This window comes from Raphanus sativus, unplaced genomic scaffold, assembly GCF_000801105.2.
Source record: "Raphanus sativus cultivar WK10039 unplaced genomic scaffold, ASM80110v3 Scaffold0417, whole genome shotgun sequence".
Lineage (NCBI taxonomy): Eukaryota > Viridiplantae > Streptophyta > Magnoliopsida > Brassicales > Brassicaceae > Raphanus > Raphanus sativus.
Window position 1 is genome coordinate 5,019 of NW_026615736.1, and position 20,321 is coordinate 25,339.

At 29.0% G+C, this 20,321-nt stretch overlaps 1 protein-coding gene, 1 long non-coding RNA gene and 3 other non-coding genes across 5 annotated transcripts; 4 read left to right on the forward strand and 1 right to left on the reverse strand.

The window, feature by feature from the left end:
* Positions 1-9,577: 9,577 nt before the first annotated feature.
* On the forward strand, positions 9,578-9,686 carry LOC130502087 (small nucleolar RNA Z107/R87). Its single transcript, XR_008940048.1, has one exon. It is a non-coding gene; the product is annotated as a small nucleolar RNA Z107/R87 (small nucleolar RNA).
* A 111-nt stretch (positions 9,687-9,797) lies between these two features.
* LOC130502086 (small nucleolar RNA R30/Z108) lies at positions 9,798-9,895 on the forward strand. Its single transcript, XR_008940047.1, has one exon. It is a non-coding gene; the product is annotated as a small nucleolar RNA R30/Z108 (small nucleolar RNA).
* A 93-nt stretch (positions 9,896-9,988) lies between these two features.
* LOC130502088 (small nucleolar RNA snoR31) lies at positions 9,989-10,081 on the forward strand. The gene has a single exon (XR_008940049.1). It is a non-coding gene; the product is annotated as a small nucleolar RNA snoR31 (small nucleolar RNA).
* A 1,404-nt stretch (positions 10,082-11,485) lies between these two features.
* On the forward strand, positions 11,486-14,255 carry LOC108841384 (uncharacterized). The gene is made up of 8 exons (XM_056996903.1): positions 11,486-12,089; positions 12,265-12,331; positions 12,674-12,778; positions 12,881-12,982; positions 13,080-13,164; positions 13,261-13,586; positions 13,705-13,926; positions 14,025-14,255. Exons 3-8 carry the CDS (start codon positions 12,674-12,676, stop codon positions 14,028-14,030), a joined length of 846 nt encoding a protein of 281 aa, XP_056852883.1. The 5' UTR covers positions 11,486-12,089; positions 12,265-12,331; the 3' UTR covers positions 14,031-14,255.
* A 1,430-nt stretch (positions 14,256-15,685) lies between these two features.
* On the reverse strand, positions 15,686-17,033 carry LOC130502082 (uncharacterized). Its single transcript, XR_008940036.1, has 2 exons — positions 16,563-17,033; positions 15,686-16,063 (listed from the first exon to the last, which is right to left on the reverse strand). It is a non-coding gene; the product is annotated as an uncharacterized LOC130502082 (long non-coding RNA).
* Positions 17,034-20,321: the final 3,288 nt, after the last annotated feature.

The window sequence follows — 20,321 nt, forward strand, 5'->3', positions numbered from 1 at the left end:
GTTAAGAAATGAGAAAGATATTGGGGTTGATATGTTGTTGATTAATGGGAAGGTACACCGATTTCTTATTTCAGTTTACCAGTTAATGATTGCTTACTTTTAAAGTAGCAGTTTTCTTATGCATCATCTCCTTTCTCAGGCGGTCCTCCTAAATGCTTTAATCAATTTTCTCAGGTTTAACACTTTTAAACATTTTTTGAAAGAAAACTCAGTCTATGACACGAGTATTTAAGATTCCAACTAAAAAAACTTTTTTACGACTATTAATTTTTATTCTATTTTTTATTAAATCGATTATTAACAACTACTTATGTTATTTTACTTTGAACTAAATAACTTCAAACAAAATAATATATTATGGTCGCTAATTATTATAAAAAGATCAGAAAATATTATTTTTTACAAATTTTCATTTTACATATTTTCTTACTAAGACCATATAATAAATTATAAATTAAGTAAGATTTAGTATTTATTCGATTGTAGTTAATTAATGTTGATTTTGCGCTGATTTAGATGACATTTAATTCCATTTACGTGAATAACATTCACGTTAAATTCGAAATGAACAATTATACTACTATATTATACCTAAATGATATCTATATATGTGACCAGATTTTCTGCTCATTAGCAGAAAATAAATACAATAGTGTTGACTTTAAATTATATTCATAAGAAAGATAAAGCTCAGATATAATTTTCTGTGTAAATTTGGTAGTACAGGAGTTTTTTTTTTTTAAACAAGATTTAGTATTTATTCGATTGTAGTTAATTAATGTTGATTTTGCGCTGATTTAGATGACATTTAATTCCATTTACGTGAATAACATTCACGTTAAATTCGAAATGAACAATTATACTACTATATATACCTAAATGATATCTATATATGTGACCAGATTTTCTGCTCATTAGCAGAAAATAAATATAATAGTGTTGACTTTAAATTATATTCATAAGAAAGATAAAGCTCAGATATAATTTTCTGCATGTTTTGTATCTTTAAGGGTCACAATAAAAAATCACAAAAATCTTTTACAACATCTTAGTGGTTATGAATGATCATTTGTCCAACCCAATAGAAATGCTGATTTAAAGCATTTACTAGATTTTGACCTACTCTTCAAAGGGCGGGTATATTTTTTGTTTTTAATTTTTTTTAGAAATTTAATTTTATATTTGTTTTTTTATTCATATTTTTGTATACATTTTAAAAATTTATTAGTAAGAAGTTTTGATAATTGAATTGAATTTATGATTTTACGTAACCATAGACTTTTATCAAGTATTTTAAAACTCGATTCGGACCCGCGGTTGAACCGGTAAATCCGGTGTTCAAGTTTGATTTTTCATCAAAATTATTATTTAATAATCCGATAAAACCATGAAAACCCGTTAAAACCTAGAATCCAGCTACCAGTTAAATCACGGGTAGAATCAATATATAATTTTTATTATTTTTTAATTTTTAGTTATATTATTAGAATTTATTTTTATTCTAATTAGGAAGTTAGATTTTTAGTTTTTATAATAAAAAAGATGATATAATTTGTGGATTATGAATATATTAACAAAATAGATTTTTTTTCTAAATTTGTCACTTCATCATTTTTGGGATATTTATCAGTAAGAGAATTCTCTAATTTATTATAATTAATCTCGCCAGGTTTTTCTTCTTCAACGATCCAAACTCTGTTTTGTAATTCATATGATCATATGATTTTTTTATCTGGAAATTAAAAATGTAATAATATGTATTAAATTAAATTAAATAAAAAAATTATTTACTCACCTTTCTTGCCAAAGTAAATTATAGTGTATAGGAATAATAAGTCTCATCGTGCTTCAGTCTGTTTTACGGACGTGCAGCTCAAGCACAATCATGACTCACTTTTTTTACAAACGTAAATTGTATTATAGAAGAAGAGGAAGACGATAATAAAACTGAAATTTCAAAATTTTAATTAGAAATTTAGAATACAAAAAATAATTTCAAAATATAACTTAAACTAAAAATAGTAAAAATAAAAATTATCTATTGATTCAACCAGTACTGCAATAAAACCCAAACTCGATTTCTATTGGGTCACAGATTTATCAGTTCAATTACGGATCTGGGTCAGATTCAAAACACTCTTATAAACGCTTTGGACATGTATCAAGAAAAGTTTAACCTCTCCTCCCCCATTTATTGCACAATTAATACCAAAATTCATTAAATTTAAGTTAAAAAAATATTTTAATTATTAAAAAGAAAAGTTTAACCTTTCCTCCCTCCATTGATTTCACAATTAATACCAAAATTCATTAAATTTAAGTTGAGAACATATTGTAATTATTAAAAAGAAAATGCCACATGGAATTTTTTTCCCCATAAAAAAACCTACTTTATTAGTATAGATATATGTGTTTTTGTTATTACAATTTAGTTATATATATATATATATATATATATATGTTGTAAAATATAACAAAAATCCACAAGAAATCTCGCATGCCTGATTGGTATGGAAAAATAATTTACATTATTTTATAGTAAATAAATTTAAGAAATATATTTCCATCAGGCTATATATATATTTTTTGTTTTAATAGAATATATATATTTCAAAATATTTAAAATTTATTACGATATATTTTTAAGTTTCAGACAAATGTAGCTATATATTAAATTACGAAAGAGATTTATTAATATACATTTATTTTAGCCTGTTGGAATATTGGTCCATTTTACACACTTTTTATTCGACATATAATCATGTATTGTGTATTGTTTCTTTTATTTTTTGAGTGGCATTCTTGTAATTGTTTCCATTTTCCCAGAGAATATTTTAGATTTCTCTGCAACATTTCAATGCCACCGTATTTTCCTAACTGATCAATTTTTACGTTTTTGCGTGTTTCAAAACATTGAGCGATAGAGAATCACTTTCAATATGAAATATTTAAATAACATTTTTTCACACATCAGTTTGATTAATTTAACGCTTTAGACAAAAAAAAAATTAAAACTGCCATAATATATAATGCAGTTGACAGTGCGAGAACTGATTATTTACATTGGCTTAGTGCATTGAGGCGTTGTTATTTTCACAGCATGTGACGTGTTAAAACCTGCTACAGCACTTTTTTTTTTGTTTTCCTAAATAATTTATTTAGTGAATGGCACTATTGTAAATATATAGTCGTCTTCCTTATGACAGCTTTAGGTTTCTGCAAAAACATTTCCATGGCCGTCATAGAAAAGTTTATCATTATAGGCTGCAATATTGCGTTTTTCTTTCAGATCCTTCATCAATTTTGTAGATCTAGTATATAAATTCCATTCCAAATATTCAAAACCCAGAAAAATGGATTATGTTTAGAAAACCAATTTATTAACCAAATTTGGTAAATTCGCAACTGTAACCTCCGCTGAGCAATCGATCACCACGTTCACGTTTCGGAACCTACATATATGTATGTTTTTGTGATTAAACTTATACAATTTTTTGTTTGTAATATACTCACACAAATTGTTAGTCATATGAGTACTCTCTGAAATTATAGTTAGTTGACAGTTCTAGGGAGAAAGAAGTGAATCCCGAATTTAAAATTGCATTAGTGGTTACAATATTTGTATAAAATACATAATTATCAGTTATTATTAATATTTAGAAGGTGGTTATATTTTAAATTGGACCTAACCCATATCAACTGGTCATGTTGAAGAATTAATAGAACATATTAACATATTAGTTTCAACCAAAATTATATCCATATAATGTAAAAATTCATATTAAACACAATTTATTTATTACAAAAATTTAAAGTTTTCTAATTAAATTCAAAATTTTATCTAAACACGCGAAATATATTTCTAAGAATCAGAAATTTTACCCGAAACTTGAAATAATAACCGAAACCCCAAACCTAAAATTTAAAAGAATATTCGTGATATCGAAAACATATTCGAAACAGCAAAATATACATAATATTCACAAAACATTTCAGATATTTAGAGTACCGGGTATCGATAGGATCTAAACCCGAATCAAGACAGCGGGTCCAAAAAATATCAAAAGATACTTCTACTTAAACTTGGATCCGAACCAAATCTATATTTTTGAATCGGTGGATTCAGTTTTTTCGAACCAGATAAAATGTCCCAACCTAAAATAAAGTTACATAAGAATGTATTTACAAAATTTCATACTTGGATATCTTACGACATTGTCACATAATAATATATACCAATCTTAAAATATTAATTATATCAAATTTTATTTACCGTCAAATACCCGCGCTTTCGAAGCGCGGATCAAAATCTAGTTGTTTGTTATAACCACCTTAGTATTAAACATGGTTTACTAACTTTTTGTGTGTGAATAAACATGGTTTACTAACTTGGAAACACAAAATCTTAATTAGCTCCACAAAATATTCTTTTAATATTACAGTTTCCAAAGTTGATTACCATTTACATAAATTAAGAATGGTTATGACATAGATATTATGCATATTAAATTTTATTTGCGATTTTAGATACATTCCATCTTAATTGATTCCACAAAATGTTCCTAATATCATTCCAACTTACTTTCTTTGGTGTACAGTATCCATAATTTATTACTATCATACTTTTTGTAAGTATTACTAATTACTATCATATTAGTTAAAAAGATATTGATCTTTCTAATACGGATTGTATCCTTAAGTCCTTGACAAACCATATATTGTATAAACAATAAAATACTAGGAAACCAAATATATAAAATGAACAACAACAAAAATATTTCTTTCCCCTATATCAATACTATTAAAACAGAAAGCCTTTTTTGAGTTGCTCTTTTGTTTTGAAACTATTTACAGATCTATGCCACTACTTTATTTAAAATATATAGTTTTTATATAAATCCTAACCAAATCTATTTAATTCTAAAAAACTTATTTAATCCAACAATAATTAGTTTTAAGTTTTGTTTTTAAATAACCAAACAACAATAAAATCTCATATTTTAACATGCCCTTAATTTTAGGATTGTATAATTGTTCTGATCTATTTTGCAAACTTAAAAATATTTTTAACATTTGAAATTAAATTATAATTAAAAAAACATTGAGAAGATTTTAAAAAATTTAAAATATTCATATGTGTTGCAATTATCATTTAAGTGACCACATAAATGTTAATTTTTAATTTTAAACAAAAATACAAAGATCACATTTAATAAATAAATTTGTTAACTTTAAACAAAATTATTTTTTAAAAAATGTTACAGCTACTCATAATATTGACAGATATTATAAAATCATAGAAATAATTATTTTCTAAATTAATATGACATAAATTTACTAAATATATGCGTTTAAAATTATAATTTAACATAAATTTTAACTATTTTAAATTAAATATTTAAATTTTAAAATAAAGTTGACTATTCAAAATCAATCTACAATTAATGAGTTAGAAATTTTTACATTTATTATTTACAGGTTTTCCATTAAATATGTAAGATATGTATCAAGTACAAATGAGTCTTACAAATACATTTTTCATATCTATTATGATCAAACAAACGAGTTAATAATTTTAACAACAAAAAATAATATCGCCCTTTCAAAATATAGATGTAGATATTCTTATATATAGTATTAAGAGGTCTTTAGATATATAAAAATTCGTATAAGTGATATATATGATCAATTATCCTATATATTAAAGTATTTAATACAAAAAGCATCTAATTAATAATCCTAATTAATTCAAAAGCTACATTTATCATTTAAACAATAAGTTTGCAGCATTTAATTCATAACCATAAATAATATTGTTACCATAATTCTGAATCTTCTACAATTTTTTAAATATCCTTATTTATTTTACAAACAGTTTTTTGTTATAATATGAATTCGTCGATTATTTCCTATAATTGTGGGGATGCATTTTGAGATGGAGTTGTGTTCATTTTTTTTAGATTAATGGAGTTTTGTTCATATGGCAAGCTTTTTTATATGATTATTCAATTTGGACACTACACTAATAAGAAAAGCATTGGGCAGGAGAAAACCATTTTGGGCTTTAAGAAACCTCCCATTCTTTTGATGTTAAGCATCAACACCTCAAATCAGTAAATTTATTAATTGTTTTAAAATACGAAAACTCTATTTGAAAATAGTAGATTTGGACTCTCATAGTACTTTCATTCAGGTTTTTCTTTTGTATTTACTTTTCTCTATGAATGTTCGGTTGATCTAACATCAATATTTGAGTTTGAATTCATTTTTTAACTTTTTCACATGAGGTTTTTATACATGTTATCAATAGAGTCTATATCATGTAGCTCCAAAAGCTTTTAGAAAGCGTTATGGTATTAAATCAGATGGAATACTTTTTTCTGTGGCAGGTAACAGAGATTCATTGTTTTATTTAGGTATCAATTAGGTAGTCATTGGTGCTAATTTAAATTTGGCCTATCATTTCTTATATAATTGGTTCCACTCTGTTTTTAATATATATTAAAATATAAATGAAAACTAAATTTAGTTAACACTATTAAAAAATATGGCTAAACCTAGATAAAATCAGATCCAAAAAATTATATTTTAATTTTATATCAATCCAACATAAATTTTATTTGAAATATATCCCAATATAAAATTTATCACTACTATAATAAATTTCATATACATATGCAGATTAATTATAAATTTATTACATAAAATATCTTTTAATAGAAAAATATTTTCGCGCTTTAAAGTATACATTATTGTATATCTATTTGATTATGTTAAGATCAATAAACATATAATCTTAATTTTTTATACATTATTGTATATCTATTTCAAATTAGATTTTTTCATATAATAAAATCTCACACTTTTAAAGAGCGGATCAAAATCTAATTTATTCTATTATAATAAGAACATGATCTATTAATAAAATAAATATTATACAAAAAATATAAATATGATTAAAAACAAAAATATAAAAATTACTTTAAAAAATGTAAAACAAAAATATAACCATCATTTTTAAGGACAGATTAGAATCTAGTTTAGATTATTCTGGAGAAAACAATGAAAAAGAAATTTGAATCCAGTTACAAGATAGAAATGATTGGATACCGCACCAAAGACCGTACCTATTTCGATAAGTTATAACAACAGGTGCGTTTCTTTGATTAAGATAGAACAACCGAAGTCCGATGAAAAGAAGTCACCCTAAGTCTGAACCGACTTCATTTTTAAATGAAACTTTCAGTTGATCAGAAGAAAAAAAAAAAGAGTAACCGTAAGTAGCTCTTAGTTAGGTCTGGAAATTTTAATCCGGATCCGAAAAACCCAAACCGAAGCTGACTCGAAAATACTCGAACCAGAACCGACCCGAAAGTTTATAAGCATCTATTGGATCCAAATTTTGTCTATCCGAAAAGAACCGACTCGGATAGACTCGATCCAACAAGAATCTATTTATATCCGACTTAAAAACATAAATATCCAAAACTATGTTTTATTGTGTTCTATTTTCTATATTTTATTTTATGATTTAGTTGAAATATTTGTTGTTAACAATCTTTGGTTATTATTTTGTAACATTTTCAAGTAACATGAAGCTTTGAATGTAAAAATTAGAATTCAAAAATGTTTTATTTTAATTTTAATAGTTTATTTTAAGTTATTTTGTAAAATTTTAGATATACATGACACTAGGTGTTTTCCTGCACCATGTGCAGTAAAAAAATTTTAAAATATTTTCTAACAGATAAATATAAATTATATTTATTTTTTATTAATATTATAAATTTTCTTTTTTTATTAATATTTTAATATAAATTTGATTTAACTGAACATTAAAATTAAGATAAAAACAATTTTGTTTATTCTGAAATCTATTTAAGAATGTGCATGTATATATTTAAAATTATAATCTTAGGTAGATTTTTCTATCTATTTATTTTAATTAAATATATTAAATAAATATGTAAAATTGTATAATTGTAAAAAATTAAAATTAAACAATATTTATAAAATCTGTAGATATATATATAAGAAACTAATGATTTTACGATTTAATTTGATTTTATGATTTAATTTTTATAATTTTCTAAAAATATGTATATATTTTTGAAATATTTTTAATTTAAATGATATTTCAAAATTTGAAATGCCATAATTGAATATATTTATTTTAATGATGATTTATGAGTTATTACCATATTTTAAAAAAGTTCAAAATATAAATCGACAATAAATGTAATACATGAGTTATTACCATATTTAAAAAGTTTACCAAAAATATAAATTAACATTAAATATAATTGTTCATGTCATATTAATCTATAAGACATTGTCATCAATTTTAGTAGCCATGTCATATTATTTTTGTGAAAATGATTGTAGAAGACATGTGGCAAAATCACTTCTCAAATATAGTTTAGGGGATGAAAATTTCATAATTGTCAAAAATTAAAATTAAAAAATATTTATAGAATTTGTAGATATATATAAGAAACTAATGATTTTACGATTTAATTTGATTTTATGATTTAATTTTTGTAATTTTCTAAAAATATGTATATATTTTTGAAATATTTTTAATTTAAATGATATTTTGAAATTTGAAATGCCATAATTGAATATATTTATTTTAATGATGATTTATGAGTTATTACCATATTTTTAAAAAGTCCAAAAATATAAATCGAAAATAAATGTAATATATGAGTTATTACCATATTTTAAAAATTACCAAAAATATAAATTAACATCAAGTATAATTATCCATGTCATATTAATTTATAAGACATGTCATTAATTTTAGTAGCCATGTCATATTATTTTTGTGAGAATGATTGTAGAGAAGACATGTGGCAAAAATTGTCCATGTCATATTAATCTATAAGACATGTCATCAATTTAGTAGCCATGTCATATTATTTTTGTGAGAATGATTGTAGAGAAGACATGTGGCAAAATCACTTCTCAAATATAGTCTAGGGGATATTTTAATAATTTGATGAAATTTGTGTATTTCTCGTCTTTTTAAATTCTAAATACCTGAATCCGACCTGGATCTGATATAAACCCAAAAATTATGGGTGTTTTACAAGTATTTTAATTATAGATCCGAACCGACCATATCCAAGTAGAATCGACCCAAACCCGGACCAAAAATTTTAAAATACCTATTGGATCCAAATATTTAGGACCTGAAAAGATCTGATCCGAACCGGACCTACTCTTAGTGATTCAATCGCCGGTTAAGCAAAACACAAGCACAAAATAATCTTAGAGAACCAAACTAAACCAAAAACCAATATAAGAGAACCAAATCAGAATATAACCGAGCTTAGCCCAAAAAATCCTGGAAAACTATAACGAGCGGGCTGCTTGATAATGGGCCTCCAGCGAAGACCTAAGAAAACCAAACCACCATTCGATATAGAATTAGACCGCAAGCGCCGTTAGTCTCATCATAATCACTTGCATCTGGCCTTGTTTTCTTTTATCTTTCTTGAAGAGCTGTCTATCTTTTTTTTTTTTTTTAATTGTTTCCTTGTTTTGTTTTCGATGATCTTTCAAATAAAGTAGAGAAGGCGGTGACGACTCGGAATATATCAAGCTCAACAGACCGGAATGAGCCGTTTCCTTTTTACTAGGGATTCGTTTCTGTGTCGATAATCCCGCTGAACTGAGCCTTCTCTGTTTGTTTTTTTTTTCTGTTTGTTCCGTTTTCGAATTTGGATTTTGTTCTACCAGTTACTTGTTTTCCATTAGAAAGTCGACTGGATTTTAAATTGTTTTGTGGGTATGGAGATGACGATGAGGATATAAAGCTCCCTCTTCTGAGTTCAGCTTAAGTAACTTGGTGGCAGAATCGAACCTAATATCACTAGCCACCATTGAGTCATCTTCTTGTCCTCACATAATTGATTTTGCAAAGTTTTTTTTTTTTAACTCTTTATTATAAAAATAGAAAAATTGCGAATTGATATAGACGGTGGTGATAATGATGAAGCAACAAATCTAATCCAACACTTGATCTGATTAACGCTATGTGCATTTGATGTTACACATGTTTAGCTTCTGAATCTTTCCTGATAGACCCAGTTTTTGCCTTCACTGTGTCGATGATCTTTGTTTTAGTAGTTAGTTCGTAATTCCCGATTTGAATGTTCGAATATTATAGATATCTCTGTGTTTCGTAAAATAGCCAGCTTTTTGTTTTGATGGTATTTATTTTAGTACTAATAAAACCTAAACCAATTCAGTTTTAGAATTAGGAATTTGCCAAAATGTATTAGAAAATAGGCTTCTCTTCGGTTTGATAACTTCTCTACCGTTATACTGTGCTCAAATCAAAAGCAATACCTGTACCAGCTCTTTGTTCTATGTTTTTGATGTACTACTTAAATATATGTATGTTCCAAAAACATTCTATTAAATATCAGAGCTATATCAAGGACAGCAGAGATTTTAGTGTGGCAATAGAAACCGTATAAAATCTCCAACATTGATACTAATCGAACAAAAAAGATATATTCATAGTAAAATATATATTTTAAAATCAGTTAACAAAAATTATTTTTCTGAAAAAATGAAAAAGTAATATGAATCCAGTCAGGAAAATAGATTAATTGCTTCATCATTATCAACAAATCCAAACCTAACCGATCTGGTTATAACAAGAGGTGGTTTTATGATTAAAATAGAACAACCGGAGTCCGATGAAAAGGTCACCATAAGTAACTCGAAGTGCTTCCATCTACGGTTAAAACAAAGCACAAGCACAAAATACCAATTTAAGAGACCCAAATTTAACAAAACTCAATATCAGAGAACCAAATTTAACCAAAACTCAATATCAGAGAACCAAATTCAAACAGAACTTAGCCGGAAAAGTCCTCGGAAACTAACGAGCGGACTGGTTGATAAAAATAGCCTCCAGCGAAGACATAAGAAAACCGTAACCATCCTTCGATAGATAATTCAAGGTTGGAGCTTTGTCTCCGTCGGAAGTCGCAACGTCAAATCGGTTCTCTCCTCGTCTGTAGGTCCAAGGGTTTGGGTTTTATTGGTTTATACTGATTTAATTAATTCGGTTTAGTCACTTGTACATAATACGCATCCGGTTTGTTCCGGTTAGATAACTCGTCAAATGTATATAGTGAGAATTTCTCAACACTTTAATGAATAACAGAAAGTATTCTTATTTTGGCTTCTTCCTCCTTTCTCATGAACGTCCTTTTCTCCTGGTTTGCTTGAAGAAGAATCCATATTTTCTGTTCATCTATTTCATATTTTCTGTGCCTCAGGCTCTCTCTCTCTCTCTCTCCGGCGACCTATCTCTCCGGCGACTCCTCTCTCCCTCAGACTCTCTCTCTCCGGCGACCTCTCTCCAGTCTCTATCTCTCCGGCGACCCCTGTCTCCCAGGCTCTCTCTCTCCGGCGGCCTATCTCTCTCAGGCTGTCTCTTTCCGGCAACCCTCTCTCGCTTAGACTCTCTCTCTCCGGCGACCCTCTCTCCCTCAGACTCTCACTCTCCGGCGACCTATCTCTCTCCGGCGACCCTATCTCTCTCAGGCTCTCTCTTTCCGGCGACCCCTCTCTCCCAGGCTCTCTCTCTCCGGCGGCCTATCTCTCTCAGGCTGTCTCTTTCCGCGACCTCTCTCCCAGACTCTCTCTCTCTCAGGCTCTTTCTCTCCGGCGACCCTCTCTCCCTCAGACTTTCACTCTCCGGCGACCCCTCTCTCCCAGGCTCTCTCTCTCTCCGGCGGCCTATCTCCCTCAGACCCTCTCTCCGGCGACCTCTCTCTCTTAGGTTCTCCCTCTCCAGTGACCCTTCTCTCAGGCTCTTTCTCTCCGGCGACCTCTCTCCCTCAGACTCTCTCTCCAGCGACCCTCTCTCCCTCAGACTCTCACTCTCCGGCGACCTATCTCTCTCCCAGGCTCTCTCTGTCCGGCGGCTTATCTCCCTCAGACACTCTCTCCGGCGACCTGTCTCTCTTAGGTTCTCTCTCTCCGGCGACCTCTCTCTCAGGCTCTTTCTCTCCGGCGACCTCTCTCCCTCAGGCTCTCTCTCCTGCGACTTATCTCTCTCTCAAGTAAGAGTCTCTGGGATCTAAATGTAGTGGGTTTTGTTTTTGTCTTTGGAATCTTTTATGTTCTTGTTATCACCTCATTACATCTGAAATGTGACCTCTCTCTCTCAGGCTCTCTCTGTCCGCGACCTCTCTCTCTCCGGCAACCTCTCTCTGTCCTGCAACCTCTCTCTCTCAGGCTCTCTCTGTCCGCGACCTCTCTCTCTCCGGCAACCTCTCTCTGTCCTGCAACCTCTCTCTCTCAAGTAAGAGTCTCTAGGATCTATATCCTATAAGCTTTGTTGTGGGTTTTGCACAAATCACATGCGTTTATGTTGTAGCTACTCGTGTTTCGATCTTCTCTCTTGTGTGTTGTTCTCTTTGATATCTAGTCGGGTCTTGCTTCAGATTGTGGGATATGATGTTTTGTTTTATATTAGGGTTATGTCTCCCTTTTCGTTAGGGTCATGTCTCTTTGTTATCTACCGAATCCTACTTTGTATCAATGTAATCTTTAGTGTTTTTTAAAAAAAGCAATAGCCGATCACTCAAATCTTACCTTGTCTATTTTATCTTTCCTTAGATCTTTCTATCTTTGTTTTATGTAGATGTCCAGGGAGGAGGAGGACGACCCCATGGGTATTGAATCCATGGCCACTGAAAAGACAAGAATCACTAAGAGGCGACTATCAAGCTCTAAAAACTCCCGTACGGTATGGATGTTACTATTTACAGGCTATTTCATATTTGGAAGTATTATCTGTTAGATTACCTAGATGTGTTGACTAATGAGAAATTAATTTGATATTTGACAGGAAATGACTCGTTCATTTGATGATATTGATAAGCTCTTGAATTTGGATTTTACCTCTTTCCAAGGTTTTTCGAGTCGCATGGATCATCTTGTTTCATTGGATGTAAGTTTTGTTTTTGATTTTTTTTTTTTTTTGAAACACACTTTTTTTAGTTTATAAATTGGAAACTGTGTTAATCTGTCATACTTTCTTTCCACAGGCAACAAGCTGGGCTATTGAGATACTTTATAGCTGGAACACATATCACCCGGGTATCATTGACCAACCACGTAAACAAGTTCTCGGTATGAATATATATTATTATTATTGTTATTGTTTTTTTAGTTTATATAGCCATATTATAACACTTGAATCTAACATGCATCTATCCCTATGTGTAGAGGATTGCTGGTCATATTCTTTCTCTAGAGGCCAGTCCTCTTTGGTGAAGAGGTTAGAATCTCCTAGGAAGATTCTAACTCAGAAAGCAATCTTCTACGGAGTCGATGAAAAATGCATCTCAGAAGATGGTGGATTGATTGATTTTGAGCTTTTGGTGAGGTTCTTGAAGGAAAATGATTATGTTGAAGACATGATCCTCCATGAAAAGGAGGGAGATGACCCAGAGCAATATTTTGGAAACCTCATTAGAAGGCTTCTTGGCATTTCACCAATTGTTATTTGCATTGATTGTCCACCAAGCTTTGAATCATTCACTGGAACTAGGGTAAGCTTATATATTTCCATTAGCTCAATTTTAATTTTTATAATAACTTAAATAAATATCCAATATATAATCTTCTTTATAAAAACAATACTTAAAATTAATTTATTTTTTCTGTAAGGGAATTTACACTCCACTGGAAGTTGAGATTGAAGCTACTAGATTTGAGTCATTTACTCAACATAGCTTTCTTCTTACTGGTCATGGGTTAGTCATCTATAATGGCGTGGAGTCTGTCAGATTTCTTGAGTTTCAAGACTCACAGGGAAAGGACTGGGGAGAAAATGGGTTCCTTAAGATAGCTAATATCTATCCTTTCATAAAAAATGTTATTGAGTTCAAGGTAAATTTCCTTTTTTAAAGTATTAAACTTGTCAAATTAACTAAACTTATGATTCATTTTTAACTGAATTTAGATTGTCATTTCGCTTGTTTGTATAGGTTTGAATCTTCTTCAGCAGAGATATGAAGAGGCGGCCTTCTCTATGGCCTTCGCTTTCGTTTCATGTGTTTTTTTTCTCTGTGTTTGTTTTTTCAGTTTTTAGAAAAAACTCTCAACTGGATTTGTGGTCGTTGTCAATGTAACAAAACCCAATTCTAGTTACATCTAAAATCCAAAGACTTGTATTAGTTTGGGTCTAACCCACTTTTTAAAGTATGCTGAATTCGCTATTTTTTATATCTAAAAATATTTAAAGTAAGTTCTATTTGAAAACGTTCTATTTAAAAAAAAAGTTCTATTTTAAAAACAAAGCTTTTAGCTTTAAATTGATTGAAAAGTGTAATAAAATTTAGTTAGAAGTTCAATTAAAATATTGAATTGCAGTTAGGATATTTTTTTATTCATGATTATATACACTTATTTGTGATAAAATATTGATGCAACCGTCAGTCTAAGTAACATTATCTATGCATGTTACAAAAAAACATTATCTATATGTAGCACTAGCAATTGATGAGGCATATTAGTTTAGGGGGGTTTGAAATGAACCTTAAAGTGTTCCGTGTGGGTTATGCTAGTAAAGGGAGTGTAAAGAAGTCAACCCTTTAAAATTTGAGATCTTTGTTTAACGTCATCATTTTGTTAAAATTCCTAACTGCGATTCAGTTTAACAGTTTGGGTTTCCCAAAGGTTCTACTATGCCTAACATTCGGTTTATGGGCTCAAAACCTCTCATATATTGGATTTGGCCCAAAGTCATGGTCATAAGCATTAAAATTTAAAATATATAGTGGAATATCGGCTAGTTTATACAGTAATCAACGTATAATAACTCCCATATTTGAACATATGCAGGCTGAACATATGTATATAGTTTGTTTAGAATATATATGAAAGAAACAGTATACATACACAAATAAAATGCAAGGGTTTCTCAGTGATCATAAAACTAATCTAAAACATATGATAGTCATTTACTTAATGATTAATAATTTATGGTTATATATCTAAAACTTGTCTTAAACTAGATTAACTGAAAAGATGATGAAAACACAGAAAGTAGTTGCTCTTTATCTCGCATGAGTTGCACCGATCTGGCTATTGATTAAATGATCAGTAATTTTTTTTGGAACACGATTAGTACTTTTTTGTTGTAAAGTCAAACAAACTTTAAAGATAAAGTATTCTAGGTGCACTTGATATATCATATATCCGACATCTAATTCTATTCTCTAGATCCATTTCATAAAAAATATATATTTAAATGTATATCTACTAAATTATTTTATTTAGGGCTCTCGAGAAAACTTTAGTAAGAAAAGAAAAACGGAGAATAATACATATAAAATTCTAACCACATTCTTTCAGATTTTAGATATTTCACTAATTTCTCATACAAATAAAAAATGATTAATTAAACTATTTTCTTTAAAAAAATTACAGAAAAATGTTTAGATTCCGTCACATGATTTTGTCTTTATAAACATATGATTATCGATTTGGTTATTCGAGTTGTTCAAAGTTTTAATTCTGATAATCAATTATTCCGATTGCATAAACTAGATGACACATTTTCTTGCCATCTTCTTTAGGTAACAGACTTTTATAGATCTAAATTTGGCCTATGACATATCATGGACACTATTACAGACCTACAATATGTATATATATAATTTATATTAATTTATAGAGACAATTTGCTAGATATACACAAATGAGAACAAAATTAGCTAACTACCCAAAACCACAAAAAACCAATGTCCACTGTAGATAACTGTGTCTTCTTTTTCCGTTTTACCCCTATCCTAAGTTTTCACCTTTTTCTTTTTCTTTCCCGAATTTACATCTCTTTTATCTATCTCTTGCTTTCCCAATGTTTTCAACATTTATCAAGAATAAACTCCATTTCAAATCAATCGATCTTCTTAAATCTTCAAATCATCACTTATTGTGTTTTTGGTACCACTCATAGGGTCAATTTTTCCTCTTCTTAAACTTCAAACCTTCTAAATCTTTTTAATGATTCAACAATCTGCAACTATTTCAGAAAAGAAAGAAACACAATATATAAGAAAAAAAGAAACAAGTAAATTATTAGCATGTTAACAATAAACATTTAACGCTAAGATAAAACTTAATATAATTGTTTGATATAAATATATTTACAATAATGTTAACCACTAAGAATATATTATGTGAATAGCTAACAATTAAGTTAACACGATAATCTATATCTTACCATTTAACAAAATATATATTGGGTGTACAATAGGTATTTTTAACATCTTGGCAACCAATTTAAATACGTTAACATGTTTTATAACAGTTAACTAATCATATATCGGTTAATGGAGACATATTATATAAAGCGTATCTGCTAAGTTTTGATATGAAATATTATATGATTTGTTAGACCGGTAATCAATTTTGTACCATTTAAAAAACTATGTATCCGCTAATATCAACTATTTATTAACATCTTATAAATCATTTCAAATATTTTTAACATGTTTTATAACAGCTAAAAAAATATTTACCTGTTCACTAGATCAACTAGCACCTCCATCATCTTCATGGTGGTCGTCACCAAACCATCAAAATGCCTCAGGAAGATATTTGGGAAGATCTTAATCAATTTCTTTCTTGGAGCTCTCACCGCGGTTCAGATCGACTGTCTAACTTTTGAATCGAATTCAGTAGGTCGGAAAGTGAAGGTGAATTTCTTTTCGTTGGAAATGGTCAAAGTCCATCTAAACGCCACCGTAGGAGTAGTGGTACTGGTGAGTGACAGCGCCGATGTCAAGCCGTAAGAGTAGTGGTACCAGTGAGTGACAGTGCCGACGTCGAGATGATCTGAAGGATTGAGTACATAATTACTAATGTTTTCTGAAGTTTTCTTCTTTCAGAATAAATGTTAATTATGAGTACACAGAAAGATTTGGAATGGAAGAAGAAAGAGAGAGAAAGAAAGAGGAAGAAGATGTTTGGTCACGAGAGAGAGTGTGAGAGAGAAGGATGAAATGGTTTGGGCAGGGACAATATTATATTATAGATTTATTAATAGTGTTAATAATAGTGTTAAGGTAGTTAGCTAATATTGATTTTTTGTAGGTATATACAGTCTAATTTCTCTAATTTATAATCCTGTTTTGGACTTAACTCCTTACTTGTATCAGTTGTATGTGATATTTAACTTTTTGCACATATATATATATATATAAAACTAATATTAATTTATAATCCTGTTTAGGACTTAACTCCTTACTTGTATGTGATATTTAACTTTTTGCACATATTCTTCATTTCATTAATAGCAATACAATTAATCTTCATCTTTTTGTCATCTACTAGACTATATTAAAACATTGAAAGTTTTACATAAACAAGAAAATAATACATTCTTTCTACAACCGTAAGCTGATAAGGTTCGCAAGTCTACAAAACCAGACAATCAAAGAAAAAAGTGAAAACTACAAAAAAATCAGATGATAAAACTTAAACTAAATGTCAACTTGGAGGAAAAGAAGTAAGTAATAGTATATTGATGATAGCAGGTAGGCGTGGGACGGATCCAGATATCCGGGAAATTTGGAGTATCCGGATCTAGATTCGGATTCGTCGGATCTTTGGATTTAGTATCCAGATCTGGATTCGAGGTTTCCGAATATCCGTCTATATATCATATTATCCGCGATATCATACTAAAATAATACAAATTTAATATTTATATAAGATTACAAATATAAATATGAATACAATATTTAAAAAAATTAAAATATAGTATTATAAAACTAGTTTTATGAATAAATATTAATATATCAAATATAATTATTAATAAAATTAAAAAATTTAATATATTTTATATATATGGATCCGAATCCGGATATTCATGCCTAAAAATTATGATATCTAGATCCGGATTTGACGGATTCTTGATTTTACTATCCAGATTTGGATTCGGGCTCCGTAGTATATCCTAATTTTTGAACGGATTTCAGATCGAATTTGGATAATAAGTCCAAGACCTAATAGCAGACCCGTGCCTGAATTTTCTAAGGTTAGAAGCAGTCCAAAAAAATGTGGCACAAAAATGGTTTTAAGTTAGCTTGAACACATAACCTTGACAAACAAAACAGTCTATTCACCCGCTGAACCAACAAAAACTCATGTCAAACTGGGGTCCGAAATTACTTTTAAATTACAACATAGTTAAAAGCAGGAAAAACGGTCAATTCATACATCAACAAAGGGTCGCGGTCCCGATCAGTACATGCACTCATACCTTCATACATCAACAAATGGTCACGGTCCCGATCAGTACATGCACTCATACCTTGTACTAAAATATAGACACTCTCAAATTATATTCAAATTGCATATGTCAACTAACCATTTTCGGCAAATTCATACATTGATCGTGCTTCCGTTAATTAAATAATGATAATCCTAAAACCACATCCTTTAGAGCAGGACTCAAACCCGAGCTGCCCTCAATAACTCATCCCCTCTCGACCACTTTGCCATGTATGATTCATCGGAATAATACATCACATACACATATTTAATATATATCGGTTCCAGATTCCCCAATAAAAACTTTATTTTGCTTGGTATACAGGAGGTTTCGAACCCAGGTTCACCGATCTATTACATCTCCCACTCGACCACTTTGCCATTTATGCTTCATTGATTTAACACATCACATATACATATTTATCATTCATCGGCTCTGGGTTCCCAAAAAAAAAATTGTTTTCTTTTGGATTAGAGAGGGATTCGAATCCGGTTAAAAGAATTATTTCACCACATCCATGTGAGCAGTATACAAATCTACATTATCACCTAATTAATCATAGAGTTAATCAATAAGTATTGTATTTCCGTGACAAAAGAAAAATTCAATAAATATTGTAGAGCTAATTAAATTCAAAATCTTGATGTCCTTTGGTAGTGTTCACATCAAATGGGGGTTTGTCCGGTCAAGATGTAATCAAGCCGAGCAACAGCGAGAACCTAAATTCAAATATAAATTATTTGGATTAAAATATATAAACAATTTGAAACTTACAGTTTCCTAAAATTTAACATTTGAGCAATTCTTTTTTTTTTTAACAAAACATTTGAGCAATTCTTTCCAAACCGAATATATGTATACTAGGATAAGACCTGCGCCTTACGCATGGTGAATTTTATGATAAATATTTAAAATATATAGTATTGACAAATGATGTCAAGTCAGCAATATCTCGGTTTTATTAGGGGTAAACATGTCGGTTTAACTACATATTTAGGTTTTGTTCAAAATGAAAAATAAACTACGGGAGGTTCGGTTTGGTTTATTAAGGTTTAAGAGAAGCTTAATTAAAGTCAATTCAAATTAGTTTGATTTGATTTGTGTTCGGTTTTATTTCGGTTTGGATTGTGTTCGATTCAGTTTTAATTTAGTTTGATTTGTGTTTCGTTCGTTTTAATTGGGTTTTGTTTGTGTTTGTTTAATTCAATCAAATTGTTTTTCTATTATTATTTTAGTTACAAAAATATAATTTATAATAACATAAACAAATCATCATTTGACACTAAGACATTATTTTCTTCATTAATATTAGTATATATTTTTAGTGGAACCTTCAAATAATTCAGATATTGATAAATTAATTGCATGATTTCAAATTTTAATTATCTTATACATTCTTCGCTTATTCACCAATCTTTCTAATTAATACAAACATTCATTTTACTGAAATTTATGAAAATTATATACTACATATATCAATTGCACGCATCATATTGTGCAATATTTTATATTTACTACTTATTTTCTGTTTTTTACTGAAAATTATGAAATTAAAAAAATAATAATTATATATATTAAATAACTAAGAAATCAATTACTATTATTTAATAAATTGTTGTTCGCATATAAATCAAACGATCACTCTTGTTTTTTTGCAATCATTTTAGGGTAAATAAATCAAAACAATCACTTTTATCTGTCGTATATAATATGTAATTAAATTTAAATAATATTAACATAGATATTACTTTTAATATTGATTTTATCAAATGAGGTTTTTACTCATATGATTTTATGATTATTTGGATATTTGTGAAACAAAATTTTACACCAACAATTTTTTTTAATGTGGAATGTTTAGTAGTTTCAATGATTTATAATCATTTAAAAAACAATGAAGATTTCAAAATTAAAATATTAACTTTTCAATATATGTTCAATGTAAATATCAAAATATTAGTATGTATTTTCATACGATGTATAGTTTAGTTTAAACGATATA